At 39.9% G+C, this 16,002-nt stretch overlaps 2 protein-coding genes across 4 annotated transcripts; both read left to right on the plus strand.

Moving 5' to 3' along the window:
- The first annotated feature begins 5,175 nt into the window (after nt 1-5,175).
- rpz2 (rapunzel 2) lies at nt 5,176-7,403 on the plus strand. Its single transcript, XM_056399612.1, has 2 exons — nt 5,176-5,285; nt 6,351-7,403. The coding sequence occupies exon 2, from the start codon at nt 6,398-6,400 to the stop codon at nt 7,088-7,090; it is 693 nt and encodes a 230-aa protein (XP_056255587.1). The 5' UTR covers nt 5,176-5,285; nt 6,351-6,397; the 3' UTR covers nt 7,091-7,403.
- Nucleotides 7,404-8,369: 966 nt separating this feature from the next.
- On the plus strand, nt 8,370-15,723 carry krit1 (KRIT1 ankyrin repeat containing). Of its 3 annotated transcripts, none has more exons than XM_056399609.1 (17): nt 8,370-8,594; nt 9,878-10,047; nt 10,180-10,336; nt 10,617-10,709; nt 10,815-10,944; nt 11,033-11,276; nt 11,545-11,660; nt 11,823-11,966; nt 12,088-12,244; nt 12,793-12,900; nt 13,422-13,578; nt 13,703-13,854; nt 13,949-14,115; nt 14,354-14,441; nt 14,545-14,751; nt 15,138-15,254; nt 15,389-15,723. In XM_056399609.1, exons 2-17 carry the CDS (start codon nt 9,946-9,948, stop codon nt 15,476-15,478), a joined length of 2,229 nt encoding a protein of 742 aa, XP_056255584.1. In that variant the 5' UTR covers nt 8,370-8,594; nt 9,878-9,945; the 3' UTR covers nt 15,479-15,723. The 3 variants fall into 3 exon arrangements, with proteins under 3 accessions (XP_056255584.1, XP_056255585.1, XP_056255586.1); XM_056399610.1 differs by lacking the exon at nt 8,370-8,594 and adding an exon at nt 8,616-8,760; XM_056399611.1 differs by lacking the exon at nt 8,370-8,594 and adding an exon at nt 8,625-8,743.
- The last annotated feature ends 279 nt before the right edge of the window (nt 15,724-16,002 follow it).

Below are 16,002 nucleotides of genomic sequence, written 5' to 3' on the forward strand. Positions count from 1 at the left end.
ACAAATGACACAATCCAACATGAGGTTCTGGACGTGCAGAACCAAAAAGAATAATATTAAATGAATAAAACAAATTAAATGACATAAGACACAAAACAAGGTGTTATGTACAAAATTGTGTATCTGGTGATTGAGGGGAAATTCAAGGTGTTTGACTTGATCCTGGTGTTAAAAAAAAAACACAAATTGATGTAGTTTGTATGGAAGCTTTTTCATCTCTGGAGCATCACAAGAAAACATTATCACGTCATCCAGCAAGGGCATCTGTTGCCTCTAAGACAAAGCTTGATTTTCAGAAAGGTGTGAAACAAGATCATACAGATCAACTTGCACTTCTGTTGCTGTACATATGTTTTCCTACAAACTAGACACTGCAAGCTGATCGGTGTGCTCCAGTTTCTCTCTGTTCTCAGGCTAAAATCCACTACAGCAACCATGACAACGTACCAAACCTACTGAAGGCCCCAACCCTAATATATAACATGTCTTATATATTAAAGTATAAATTAGCTGCCACAAAAACTTAACTGGCAAGCACCATGATGGCAATCAATGCAATACGGCTTTTTACACTGTAGCAGTGATACAAATGCACAAAATCCATGAAGTTATAAGACATTAGTTTGTCAGATGAGAAAATTATGTATTTTTTGTATTTGTTGCACTAGGAAATGTATAGTATTGATTGCAGTGGTGGAGAAAGCACATGGATCATTAACTGAAGTAAATGTACTAATATCGCAATATTAAAATATATCATTGCAGTCAAAGTTCAAAATCTTACTTTTGTAAAAGTACATAAGTATTATCAGAGAAACGTACTTTAACTACCAAAAGTAAAAGTATTCATTCTACAGCAAAATGGCCCTTGTGGTTATTTATTTTATTACATTCAACACTTTTAGTTAATACTGATGCATCACTGTGTACTGTAGTAAGGGTGTTACTGTTGTAGCTGAGGTCACTATATTAACTACTTTATATAAAGTTAGTATAGAGGTAGTTTAGTCTAATGGTTCCCAACCCAGGGATCAGGGATCAGCTCGCTCTCTCAAGGTTGAGAAGCACCAGCTTCATCTTTAATAATGTACTGTGTTCTTTTATGTAAAATCTTGATGATGAAACTAGTACTAGAAATGAACTAGTAACGTTGGCTGTCAGATGAATGTTATGGAGGAAAAGGTAAATTTCCCTCTGCGCTGTGGTGCAGTTTTTCAACGTGCGCACAGAGGGTACAGTTACACACAACACTCAGTAAATGTGCAAGTGACATCCCACTCTAACACAAAAATCATCTCTCTTTTAAACACTCAAAACAGGAACAAAACAACACCAAATCTGGCCTGATAGACCCTTCTTCCCAGAACACTCTTATCTCAGTTGTTACAAAAGAACTGATAGCCACATTCACATCCACATATCTGATCTGACCAGGTCGACATCATCCAACAAATGTCCCTGCAAAAAACTTTCTTGGCTCTTACCTATCAGTAAACATTTCCTACCAAATGTTCCTACCCGTCAGTGGTGGAAAATCTTTCCACCGCTGATTAATTGTCATCAAGCTGGATGTTCGTTACCTTTTCCTGAAACCTGGCAGCAACTAATATGCACAAATCTGTTAAACACAATTGTATTACAAGTGTTGAATCAGAGGATTGATGGGTGATAAAAGAGAAAATCACCTGATAATGTAGTGCAAGAAGCAGCAAAATATGTACTGTATTTATGAGAACAGTCTATCTGCCAGACGCCTACTGGATCAGAGAAAATGCAAGACAGCACTGCATGAACGAAATCATTATGACAAATATGCTTGAAATTAACATTTTTGGACGAGTATGCCACAGATTCCTTCACCTCAGCACAGTCTGACCCCTCATAGGACACAGGCAGAGGGAGCTTGAGGTCCTGAGCTTTGAGGGGTCAGGGAGAGTGTGACTGGTGTGTGTGTGTGTGAGAGAGAGAGAGAGAGAGAGAGAGAGAGAGAGAGAGAGAGAGAGAGAGAGAGAGAGTATAGTACTTGGAAAAATCTGCAGATGTTTTCCCATTTTGTCTCATATCACTATGTGGGAGGTCAAACATTACACAACAGGCTTGTCCTTGTCCTGTTGAATATTTGGTTAGCTGTAAATACAGGTTGTATACACAGAGTATACAAAAATATTCCTGACATTCCTGCAATTTTTAAAAAATAATCAGGCCAGGTGAATCCAGGTTAAAGGCAACATTGGTGTTTGGTGTTATACTTAACCATTTGCCAAATCATTGCAAACATTCAACAATTCTATAAAATAAAACTAATGGTAAGTGTTTGTCCGTGTATCACCTATACTGTTAATAAATCTGACACAGAAAAAATATTATGCGGTGTTGAGTTCGTCACCTGAACTCGCCTGTTGGTTTGATGAAGGAAACAGGACACTCATTCAAAGTTCAAATCCCAGCATTTATTAAAGCTAACAGCAAAATAGCATTAGAAAAAGGAGATCGTTACAGAGCTCTGGGCCAAACTATGTCTCCATGACAACAACATGCAGTGTTGCCAGATCACGAAATCTGACACTCTACCTCTTCCTGACCCCGTCTTTCATATTCTCACATAGAAAAAAGTGATACAATGTGGGTTGAGTCTCTTCTTATCGGTCCATGCCGCTGTCTTCTTGTTTTGCTCCTCCACGCGTTCTCTGTTTTGTTTCACCCCGTGTTATATGACTCTCCTACGCGGGACAGCCCTCGTGGCGGTGGATCTGTGAGAGATTCACACAAAGAGAAACAATACCCTACTCTATTCCTCGTTTTTTGTCTTACTTCTGTTCCGGGATGTCTAACACATAAGGAGTTGTTTTTCCCCAGGTGGCCTTCAAACAATATCATAAGTTCAGTCTGTTCTTCTGTAACGTTGCACAGCAAGTTTGATAAAAAAGTCACTTAGTTATAAGCATATTATGGTTACATCAACAATTCACACATTGTTTTATTAAAAGCAAACAACAGATTAAGATAAATTCATCTACAGCGGGCTGTTAATTGTTTGTTCTTGAAGCCTCTAGTGAAGAATCAAATAGTATTTTAATGTAATGTAACATGGGAACAGATTATTCACAAGAGGCAAGAGGAAGACGAACAAGATGCAAGGTCATTAAGGTCAACATACCTCTACCACAGACACCCACAGAAAACAGCTTCCTGTTTTCTGTGTGTGTCATTCTTGACATTAGTCAAGGATATGACATAACCCTATGGGGCAAAGCCAGAGAGCAGTATAGTATTAAGTTATAAATTTAAGAGTTGAGTATAAATTAAGAGTTGATTTTTACTGTCAGCACCACAAAAATACTGAATTAAACAAAAAGAATATGTTGAACTTCATAGAGGCCTTTCTTACAATAAAGTCATCCTCCAGAAAAAAAAACTCTTGACACTTTGACACTCTCAGCATGCCATGTGTCATGATCTGTGTCTGGTTGTGTTCAGTTTTCTGTCTTGTGCCTATGTTGTCTCGTCGCTTCCTGTTTTATTTTGACATTTGACTCTCCTCTCGTTTCAGGTATCTTGCCCTTCCTCCTGGTGTCTGCCGTTGGTCTGATTGTCTTCCCCGCCCTGATTGTTTCCACCTGTTCCCCATTACCTTGTGTAGATCTGCCTGTGTTTCCCTTTGTTCTGTGCCAGTTCGTCTTGTTTTTGTTCATGAACCTCCCGGCCCCACGCTGCAAGTCTTTGTCAATTCAGGCTGTGTACTTTATTACTTTGTTTTGTCTCTCATTTAGTCTCAACTCTAGTGTTGTTACTTTGCTACTTTGTGCTTAGTCATGTTATTTTGTTATTTTGTTATTTTGTTACTTTGTTGTTTCCTCACCGAGTGATTTTTTGTTCTCTGGCGTTTGCTGTTTTTTCCTCTCTGAGAGAGATTTTCTGTTGTACTTTGTCAATAAATATCATTTAGTTGAACTTTCGTCTTTTGAGTCGTGCATTTGGGTCCTGTCCTAGTTCGAGTCTGACACCATGTGGGAGATGAACTGCGACGATATCTTTTTCCACGGAAGACGTTTTACCTTTTAACTTTAAACATACGAGGAAACACAGCACAAGTGTTACTGCTCACATTAACAATGGCTCTGTGTGTCCTAGTGCTGTGTGACTGTGTGACAGGGAGCCAGCATGAACAAATGCCAGGACCCTGAAACTTAAGCTGCTACATGAAATTTCACCATCATTCATTTCATTATTTACACCTGTGCTTCTCCAACTGTCACATGTCAGAGAGTCCAGGTGCTTTAATGATCAGAGGAGGAGAGTGAATTTTACAATTATGCACAAATTACATGCTGAGAATTTTAAAGGCTGATTCTGATACTTTTTAAGAGTCAAGAAGACAAAGAAGGCTGAGAAACATAATTTAGACCATCACATCTTTCATTTTGTAATTAATTAATATAAATACAAGAGATGTTGCTGTTGAATTTTTTAAAATATTCTTTGCTATATTTAATGCCTTGTTGATATTTACTTGTGCACTTGAGTTGCACAGTATGACCTTGTTGCTTGGTCGTTCTATCAACATTGTTTCCATGTTTTATTTTGAAAAGATTATGTGAATGAGTGAATGACAAATTTTAAAGTGCTTTCTCCATTGAGGTAGACAGGCACAATACAAGTTGTAGCTGTTAATTTTTAATGCTGTGAGCACAGCAAACTAAATTTATCTCCACTGTATTTTAAAATGCTGGTAAACTAAACCAAATCTGCTTGTCTTGATACCAGCTGACATAAGTGATAAAATATATCTTCATCCTTTACATCTGTGCGCTCTGTGAGTGTAGCCGCTTAAAGACTTTATCAAATGTAACAGTCTTTACTATTTATCAATTCTAATTGGAAATTAAATGAACTCACTGCATTGCCAGTGATGCTCAGATATAAAGATTGTGTTTCCTGATACTACATTCTGACATTCTCTTTCACTACTGATTCCTGATCATGATCTGTGGTATTTGGTCACCGATACTGGTGTGGAAGGCGTGGGGACCTACAATTACAACAACACAATGAAAAGGCTACCCTGTCATTCAGTAGCTGTGTTGCAGCCTGTGGTTGGAGCTGGAGTGCAGCTGGAAGAGCTCCCCTCATCCAATCAGCACAGGGCATGCATGAGTCACTTCCTTGTGTTTGCTCCCTTATTTGGCATGAAGGGGGCGGCCCCTCTTCTGACTAGGAAGGAAAATGGTGGAAAGGAAAGCCAGACGATTTCAGTAGACAGAGGGATACCAACAGTTTTATCTCTGGTGAGTAAACATCTGCTGCGTAAGTGCTTTGTAATCTCAGCTCTGAAGGATATTTGGATTATGGGTGATATCTTAGTCAGCTGGAAATGATGAAATGAAAGTGAAGTGAGTGAATGATTGAGTATTCAAATGTGTGCTTGGATAGAAATCAGGAAATGAGAAACAAGCTTGAAACAAAACAGCAGCACATCTCGAGTTAAAGTTAAAGTTACAGTTGCCAAATAGCTACTGAAGTTTATTTGCACTGTTAAAGATGATAGACTGAAGATCACGACCATTTGTTTATTTCCAGTCTTTTTTGTGTTACTACAAATGACGACACACCCACTGTTGTTCCTGAGTTATTTTTCCAGCTGGACAACATTGAGATGGATGAGTAATATCAAAGCTATGAGGATAAATCAGTTACAGTTGGGTTTGGGTCTGTGGTGCTAAAAATTCATAATTTCCAGAATATTTGTTGGTCTTCTTAGTTGTCTATGATATTTAAATAAGTATATTGTGTTTCAGACTATTAGTAAAACAAAACAAGTTATTTCAATATGTAAATGTGGGCTTTGGCAAATTGTGTTGGTCATATTTTACTCTTCTGATTTATATTGATATATATATATATATATATATCTGATATTTTCTGCTCAATCAAAAAAACAATGATAAGTCTCATCAATAATGAAAATATTCTTGACTTCCAGCTCTAGTATCCTCCTCTGCTCACACATTGAAGCTCTGTGTGTCTCATTAGACAACACAGACCCCCATGTGGGCGACCTGTTGCTAGTAACATTAGAGTGTAAGATGACACCTTTTGCAATACGGCATACATGCAGCAGCTGGTGACATGTGGGCTGCAGGCTCAGTAACCTCAGAGTTAGCCCTAACTTACTTTTTAGGATAATGCAAGAAGAAGCAATATTTGACTCTCTGTGACTTAGTTGTGAGTTTAAGCTCTTGTTTACTATATCTAGAAAGGTTGTGGTCCGATGCTGGGGTACTATGCAGAGTATGGATTCAGTTTTACATAACATATGGTGCCTGTTTTTTTGTTTTGTTTTATCTCTACAGCCTCCAGACTCACATTGTGTGGACCTTAAATTGGCAGAAGAACAGTGATGGCTGATGCAGGACAGATCAAGAAAACTGCAGCCAAGGTGCTGTGCTGCGTCGAGAAGGTGTCCTCATTTGCCTCCTCCATCGACCCCATCTTTGGCATCGTCTCCTCCCTGGTTGGCGTGGCTCGCAAGGGCCTGATTGACGAGGAGGGCCATGCTCTGGACAAGGACTTCCAGGCAATCCACACCAAGCTAGAGAGCATCTCGCAAAAGAACCAACTATGCCTGAGGCAGATTCGCATCGACGAGGTAAACGAAACCTATGGCAAGTATGAAGAGTACATCAAGCACCAGTACACTGCCTTCAACAGCATGGTGGCGCAGGTGAAGAAAGATCCAGACAACTCCCAGCGCTACATGGAGACCTTTGAGAAGATATACGAGAGAGACAAGAGTGACATGAGCCTGGACGTGTACTACCGTGGTGTTATGGGTACAAACTCTGTGTTTGGAAAACCCCTGCTGAAGGTGTATCTGGAAAACTGCGATGGCGACCGCGAGATCATGGAGTACCGCTGTTCACACATCTCCCACCTATTCCACATGGGCCTCATCGCTCTCATGGGCTACACAGCTGTTACAGAGGATGATGAAGATGAGGTGCGGGAGAAGTGGTCTAAGAGGGTGGAGGACATCCAGAAGAAGATGCAGGAGGTGCTCAGTCAGTGCAAAGACAAAGACAAGTCATCCTGAATGTGGACCGACAGAGAGAGAGGACATCCTCTGGGTTTGAAGGCAACATCACAGGGAACACATCTGTACTCTCAGCTGTGGACCAATAAAAAAGACAAATTATATTACAAATATATATAAACCAAAGTCATGTTTGCGTTTGTGCACACGAGCTGCAGCTGATATATGTATTGCAGCATTTAGTTATTGCATCGACATTGTATGTTATTTTTTGTTTCAAAAAGGACCACTGTATGTTTCAGCTGCTTAGTGGTACATGCCAATAAATGATGAAGTTTTATACAATCGTTTCAATTAAAATGTATAAATTGTACATTTGCGGGCACAACTCTGTTCAAAATGTATTAATACTATGTATCAACGCAGCACACACAACCCCGCCTCTTCTAGAAAAACCAGCTCTTATTACATTGGTTGAAAATATTTGAAAGTAATACCAGAGAAACAATTAACTTGAGCTAACCTGCAGAGGTCAAATGCTAGAATGCCAAATCATCATAAGACAATGACGAAGGGCAATCATGGTAATAAAAGATAATGTCATATGATGTCATTAGTCCCTGACCTGCATGAGATTCCTGTCAGTACAACCTCATGCTGTGATGCCAAACATTGTTCAAACCTCCAAAGCATTACTTTAAATTCTAACAGAGATCCCAAAGTTTCCAAAGTTACCAAATACTGAGTTTGAAAGTCAGGCTGAATTTTGGGAAAATGCATCCAAAATGAGGTGCAAACATTTGGAGTATTTCCATTTCATGAAAAAGCGGAGCCATAAAACACATTCTTTAATGAAGAGTTTGAAAAAAGTGTCAGTATTGATTAATAGTACTATCTTTGAAGGTAAATGATTCTGTGAAATAAAAACTGAATTTGGAAGAAGGCAATTTGTAGAATAAAAACATCTGACAAAATAAAAAATAACATAAAATTTAAGCCAAATCCTCCGTCCTTCAGGATGAGGGATGAAATAGTATTTCATAACTGTAAGTTGTTTTTTAGACATCAATTTAATCATTTCATGATTTAAGTGATATGTTGTCTGCTTTCATTCATGTCATTGTGTTTTTCATCAAGGACTATTTGTTCCTTTAATACTGAACACTTTGGGCCTCCATAGAAATGGGTGTGTTTCATAAGTGATGGAATATGAGCTGTGCTTCTACAATTAAACACATACAGACGAGTACGAACACCTACACTGGTTCTAGGTCTATGCATAATGCTGTGTTGCTGTGCAGCCCGCACTGAGTCCCCCTCACCGCCAGAGTCCTCTGTTTTCCAGCCGGAGCTGCTGTAACGAAACGTAACGTGATTCCTCTGTTTGTTTCTGCAGCCCTGCCCCAAATTAAAGGCCTGCGAACAATTTTAACATAAATCTGCTGTGGAAGTTCACCCGGAGCAGCGTCCCGGCTGCGGACTGATCAACCTAACCCAGCAACACCGTCTGAAGGCGGGGAGAGGCGGTGTTTGCTCTGTCTGAGGACAAGTCACGTCGACTTCGGTAAGTTTCCGCTGCTCAACGGGCGGAAAGGCGATGATGATGTGAGTTAGCAGCATCCCGGCTACAGCTGCTGGTTCAGTGGTAAAAGTTGATCCTGGTTGTTGTGGAGAAGAACATATATGAACCCTGGATAGATCCGGCAGCACGAGGTGTAATGTAAAACACAGTATGTAAAAGACTTGGTGTAATAACTGTTTAAAGACAACAGAGAATTTGGTTTCCGGGGCGTGACTTTCCTTCAAATTCAACAAGTTGATTTTTGATCTAATGATTATGAAAATTATTTTACCTTTAAGATTTAAACGCGTTTATCAACATATTCCGTTGTTAAGATATTTCATACAGCCAACCGAGGTGTGGTTTACTCGCCTGTTGTCTGTTTTATTTTATTTATTTCTCTACTTCTGTACATTTGGGTGCAGTACTTTCACTTTAACGCATATAACGTTCAGACTGCCTTGTTGCTGAGTCTCTGTAACGTATTATCAAGTGTTATTACCACAGTCATAAAGCATCAGAGTTGAACTGATAAGTCGATTGATTCAATTAATCAGCAACTGTTAATCAAAACTAAAACTATGAAACGAGAAAATAGTAGGCAGAGTAATCAGTAATGAAAATAACTGAGTTGACGCCCTATCAGCATAACACTTCACAATATCAAGTGTCACAGTTGGTTGTATATGCTTTATACATTATGCATAAAAGGCCATAAATATAAATGCTGGTGTGAGTAACTATGTTGAGTGTCTCTGATCATGGCCTGCAATTGCAGTTAGTTTCTCTGCCACTGAGTGATTTTTACTATAGCAGTAGCAAAGGCCAAGAACAAAGGTACATTTAAACATCTTTGATAATTATATTGTTTAATTGTAATTTATTATAACATTAAGTTTTATCAAATGTTATTTCTTCTGTTTTTTTTTTAAATTGCATTCAACTGGTCCTTCTAACTAAGTGAAATGAGAAATAAATACTAAATAAATATCATCATATAAAAAGATAAAAACAGAACATCCTCACATTTGCCAAAATTCAACCAGAGAAGTGCTTCAACATTAGATATATTGTCTCTGACACCAGTAACTGGTTCAGATCTGCCAACATACTGTATGAAAGCATCAACATCTCAAGAACTACTGATCTTCTATTAGTGATTGAAAACTATTATGATATTTGTTTTTGCCCAGCTCTAACCGCAATGTGCACATGCTGGATATCAGTCCAGTCAGAATTAAATGTTTGTTTTGATGACATGTTCTCCATCTGTGATCTTCTGTCAGGCATGCCTCTGCACAGCATTTGGCCTTTGTGTAGGATGCTTTGTCGGGACTGAGGAAAAGTTGGCACGATGGGCAACGAAGACTGCCTCGAGGATGTGTTTGTAGCTGTCATTCGGCCAAAGAGTCAAGTCAGCCTGAGCTCAAAGGAGTACAGAGCCAAAGCCTACGAGGTAAATGTGCTATCTGACACTTGATCACCTGCTCTCCTCAACATCTAGTCCAAAGCAGACAAAGGCAATCTCAAATGTAACATATAATATCATGAATAAAAACACTGCTTGTTTCATCTGATGCCTGTAAAGATCCTGTTGATTGAAGTGCCGTTGGAAGGGAAGGAGAAGAAAAGAAAGAAAGTCCTCCTGGCAACAAAAATCCAAGCAGGAGGAGACAAATCCAAATCCATATTGGATTATGTTGATGAAACAATCAGACCGATATCCAACAATCAAGGCTTCATAGGTGAGTCTCAGACATTTGTGGCATTCATGCATATTTCTACTTTTTAAAATGAGTAAATGAGTTTAAGACTACATGTAAACCAGCGGTTCACTGCAGTAACTTCTTTGCCTTGTGATCCCCTAAGTGAAGCAATGACTAATTCATGACCCCATGTCACCAGCTGCATGTATATGAGTTGCATTCAGTTCAACCAAAGGGTGACATTACCTTCTCAGACTGTCTGATTTAAATAGTTTTTAGAGGCTTAGAAACCACTGTTCTAAACAGTTTTGGTTTGCAGGAAAACGTGTGGTGCACATGAAGAAATTTCCTCTTGATGGAGCCAATGAAGGAAAAGAGGCCTCACTTTTTGTCGTGCCAGTCAGTGTTAAAGGTGAGCACAAAACAGTATCTTGTAAATTGAGATTACAACTGGGAATTTTTGTAAAACACAGTTTAAAACTGCACATATTGTACATTAATGAGTCCTTCCGAACAGACAACAGCAAGCCTGTCTACAGCGCCGGGAGCCCAAGCTTCTACTGCTTCCAGGACATCATGCGGGTGTGCAGTGAGACCAGTGCTCACTTCTGCTCCATCACCTCCAAGATGCTCCTGTCCTTAGACAAGTGAGGATATGTTTGAAAACATGCTCTTCCTTTTGCAAGTAAATGGCACAGGTATGCAGCTTTAACTTTTCCTCTTTGACTTCCACAGATGGTTAGCAGAGCAGCACACCGTACCTCACGCCATCCCCGCTCTGTTCCGGCCAGCACCCGTAGAGCGGGTGAAGACCAACGTCAGCAACCCGGCCTACGGCAGCGAGGGCAAACTGAGTGATGAGGGTCTGCACATGGGCTACACTGCCCTGGAGATCAAGAGCAAGATGATGTCACTGGAGAAGGCAGACATGTGCATCCTCAACCCACTCTACGGCTCCGATCTGCAGTACACCAACCGGGTGAGAGCCCTCATCATACTTTAAGGTGGCGTTTAGAAAGAGGTATTTGGGAAGGGAGATGTTTCTGTATTAGAACATCTGTTGGATTTCATTTTATACCAGAAGAGACTTGAAAGGCAAGAAACTTGATGGATATGTGATGTCACTGATTGATCAGATGGGATGCCTCAAAGATAGTGTCTTGGCTGTAATAATTTTGGAAATTTTAAATGAAGATGATTTTTCTTAATTATATAAACTCTCAAAATCTATCTGTACTTTTTAACAGGTGGACAAAGTTATCATCAATCCGTACTTTGGGCTGGGAGCCCCGGACTACTCTAAGATCCAGATCCCCAAGAGGGAAAAGTGGCAACATGGCCCCAACTGTGTGACAGAAGACAAGTGAGGAGTTCTCACTTCTTAACAAACCACACTGTCGTTACTGCCATCTGCTGACAACCTCTACTCTCCTTTGTGTCTTTGTATTTCTTCTTTTTGCACGAAATCTGAGTGATAAAATGCTGTTAGACAGATACGCAACACAAACTTCCCCTGTTTCTGCAGGGAGCGCCAGTGGGTGGACGACTTTCCTCTCCACCGCAGTGCCTGTGAAGGAGACACAGATCTGCTCTCTAAGCTTCTGGAAAGCGGTTTCTCAGTCAAGCAGCTGGACAGTGACCACTGGGCTCCTATTCACTATGCGTGCTGGTGAGTCTGACACTTGTCTCGCTGCCTGATGAAGTCTGCAGCATCTGTATGTCTTTTTTTTTGTCCTTGGACTTTGTTTGGTCCTGTTAATGATGAGTTGTATTTGTTTGGTTCCATCCAGGCACGGTAAAGTCAAAGCAACCAAGCTTCTGCTGGAGAAGGGTAACTGTAATCCGAACCTGCTGAACGGCCAGCTCAGCTCCCCTCTGCACTTTGCGGCCAGAGGTGGCCACGCAGAGATAGTGCAACTCCTCCTGCAGCACCCTGAGATCGACCGGGTAGGAAATGTGATTCTTGTCTTGTCTTTAGACTTTACTCCTCTTCTTTTTCCCCAAAGCTGCGGTGGATGATTATCAAATGGCTCTTATAATTTCAACATTACATTGGTGTCAATACTACAGCAACATGCACTACTGTCCATCAGGAATAATGTCTTTCTTTAACCCGTTAACATACAACAACATTATATCCATTATAGAAACTGGAAAAAACAGCAAAACAGTGTGACTGCTTACCTTAACTACTTTAGTATTTTATTTGATTTGATTTGCTTGAATTGAAAAAAATTGTCCTTAATATAAACATCATGATAAGCAGAGGGCCTTCTCCCAGTGTTGACACAGTTTACAACAATAATGTGTTTACAGTTTGACGTATTGAATATTTGATATTGTTTATACTGGTCTGTGTGAGATTTTAGAAGTTTAATTGTAAATTGCTTGATACTGGAAATTACCACACACATGTATGTGTATCATGATTCACCATAGTAAATCTCATGACAGCTACAATAGGAAGACAATAAATAGAAAAATATTACCAACAGCATATAGAAGACCAACAGAAGAGATCACCTCTACAAGTGTGTGAGGAGAACAAACAGAACGAATGGGAGGAGTCGGTGAAGCTTCTGCAGCAAGCCAGCAGCAAACCTGTGAGTCGCACATCAGACACCGATTACTCCGTTTATATTGGAAACATGGCAACTATCTCACGGCAGTGTGTGCCTTCGTCAGCCATATCCAGCTGTTACAGTTTTCATGTTGAAATTGATTCCTTGCAGCTTCTGCAAGACTTTGTTTTCGTTTTTTGCTGATGATATGTCAGGCTTTTTCATTCATATTTATGCCTTAGTATCTGCACACGTGCTTCAAACTGTTCTATAGGAATAGTTATGCCCGGATGACTTATATATATTATTCGCTTACATAAATGAAAAGGATGCAGGAGTGTGCACATGTTGTTGTGCTCATGGAGGAAAGTGAAAAATCAGTTTTTGACATTTATTCAATGTCTTTGACGTGTTTCCATGGCAGTTAAATACATGTGTCACTAGATGGCGCTGTTTCCTCAAACACAGGTCAAGGTGAATTTTTTCAAAACTAGTTTTTAATAACATAGGGCTACGCTGTTTCACTTGGTTTTGTTTATGATGTCTGTGTGTGTTTTCCACAGTATGAGAAGGTGCGTATCTACCGCATGGACGGCTCTTATCGCTCTGTGGAGCTAAAGCACGGCAACAACACAACGGTACAGCAGATCATGGAGGGCATGCGTCTTTCTCAGGACACCCAGCAGTACTTTACCATCTGGATCTGCTCCGAGAACCTCCGTGAGTCCACAATTTAAACACGAGTTCTGAAAGTGCTCTTACATTCATCCAAAGGCTATGACACCAACCACAACCAAACACTACAAGAGAAAATATTGGTGTGTGTGTGTGTGTTATGTGTCAGACCTTCAGCTGAAGCCGTACCATAAGCCCCTTCAGCACCTGCGGATCTGGACCGAAATTGTGACAGACCTGACAGTGCTGGATCCCCAAAGGGAGACACCTCAGCTCTTTCTCCGCAGGGATGTCCGCCTGCCACTTGAAATTGAGAAAAAGGTAGCGCACATTTTACAAGAGGCAACTAATTTCAATATATGGTGTTTATGTTACGTAGAAACTCGTCATTCTGGTACATACTGTCTTGTTCCAGGTGGATGATCCGCTGGCCATCCTTATCCTGTTCGACGAAGCGCGTCACTGCCTCCTCAAGGGCTTCTTTCCTGCTCCAGACAGCAAGCTGATCACTCTGGCCAGCCTCCTCCTGCAGATCATCTACGGCAACTATGAGAGCAAGAAGCACAAGCAAGGATTCCTCAAGTAAAAGACTGTTTTCAAATTATGTTTATGCTTAAATACATTTAGCACTGATATGACGAATAAAGCTTTTCATCTGCGGTATGTCAGGCTTAAGTACTATTAAGGAATTGCATGAATAATATTTACAAGACATTAATTCAGTTTAAACACTGTGATTTTACAGTGCAGAAATGACTCGAACTCTGCCTGATTGGTGTACAAAGGAATGAGCTGCTTTTCTCTGTTTTACTTTCAACAGTGAGGAAAATCTAAAATCTATTGTGCCGATATCAAAGGTGAAAAGCAAAGCGTACCACTGGACCAACAGGATTCTTCATGAATACAAAGTACGCTCAGTTTTTTCATTGTAAAAATTCTTTTCACTCTTCAAATGAAACTCAACTACTCCCTGAGGTGACTCAATGCCTTTTTTCCCTCCTGCTCCGACAGGCCCTGAGCACCAGTGAGGGGGTGAGCAAAGAGATGCACCACCTGCAGCGACTCTTCCTGCAGAACTGCTGGGACATCCCGACCTATGGAGCAGCTTTCTTTACAGGCCAGGTCTACACCAAGGCCAGTGCCAGCAACCACAAAGTCATCCGTGTCTATGTCGGGGTCAACACGAAGGGGTTACACCTCATGAACATGGAGACCAAGGTAACATGCCGTATTTCAAACTTAAGCTGAATGCCAAATTTTCCTCTGTGATCTGATTTAAACTCAAGGGGACAGAAGTTCAAAGTGATCGATGTGGTTTGTCAGATGATTTTGAATATGTCTGTTGTGTCTGCAGGGGGCTATACAGCTGTATTTTGTGTCAAACTGTTCCCTTATGTTTAGTTTAAGACGGAATATCTCAGTTACTGGTTATAGTCTATGATTTCAACAATTTAAACCCCATCAATAGGCTTGATCTATTTGGAATGGAGAGTAATACGTGATAATATTGTATATGGGTGTCCTTTTTTAGTCTCGTTTTGTGTATTAATTGAACATGCTGTGCACTGTTAATATGATAATTTGTTAAATCTCTGCACTCCTAGGTCCTTCTCATCAGTTTAGAATATGGCACATTCATGTGGCAGCTTGGACATGCTGACCAGTACTTCCAGATACACAGCGGTGACAACAAAATTAACTTCATTGTGCACACAAAACAGGTAACTACTCAAGGATATTTCCAAATTCAAGGCGTTCAAATTTATTTTGAAAATTTTTTGTATGTGATAAAATGAAAAACGGCAATTGAAAGTATGAAAATATTGTCTCTCAAGTGTTCATTATTTCTTTACAGGCTGGCCTTATTGTGAAGCTCTTAATGAAGCTGAGTGGACAGATGACTCCAAATGATAAAACTGTAACAGACAAATACGCCTATGGCTGAAAACTGTTGAAGAAACCATGGCTGCAAAAGATCCCAGTGCAGGTTCTTCTTACAGACTTTTGATTGCAATAACGCTTGATGGAGAGCAAAGTCGGCCCCTCCACAACTGCATCTTTTTGTATATTAGGCTTACCAATATCTTTCACAACTTCACATTGTGTAATTTGACAGGTCATATATTTTCATTGCATGTAAATATGTTTATTATTTAATGTTTTGTTTTAATAAACTGATTGATGTATGGATGAGCTTGTCTTGTTCATTTTTGTTGGGAGTTTTTAAACCAAATGATCTTAAAGTAAAAACAAAAGTAATACATATCACTTGCATGAAAAATGAAGATGATTGTTGAGACAAATAGTGTTAAACTGAGGAAAGAGGATGGTTGCTGAGTATCATCCAGACAGATTATCTCAAGTCCCCTAGGAGACAGAGATGTCATTAGATGTTGTAAAACAGAATATTAGAAAACATTTTTTTTGTTAAAATAGAAGATGCAATCATGTAACAACTTAGTATTTTGT

This window comes from Seriola aureovittata, chromosome 16 (assembly GCF_021018895.1).
Source record: "Seriola aureovittata isolate HTS-2021-v1 ecotype China chromosome 16, ASM2101889v1, whole genome shotgun sequence".
In the NCBI taxonomy this organism is placed as follows: Eukaryota; Metazoa; Chordata; class Actinopteri; order Carangiformes; family Carangidae; genus Seriola; species Seriola aureovittata.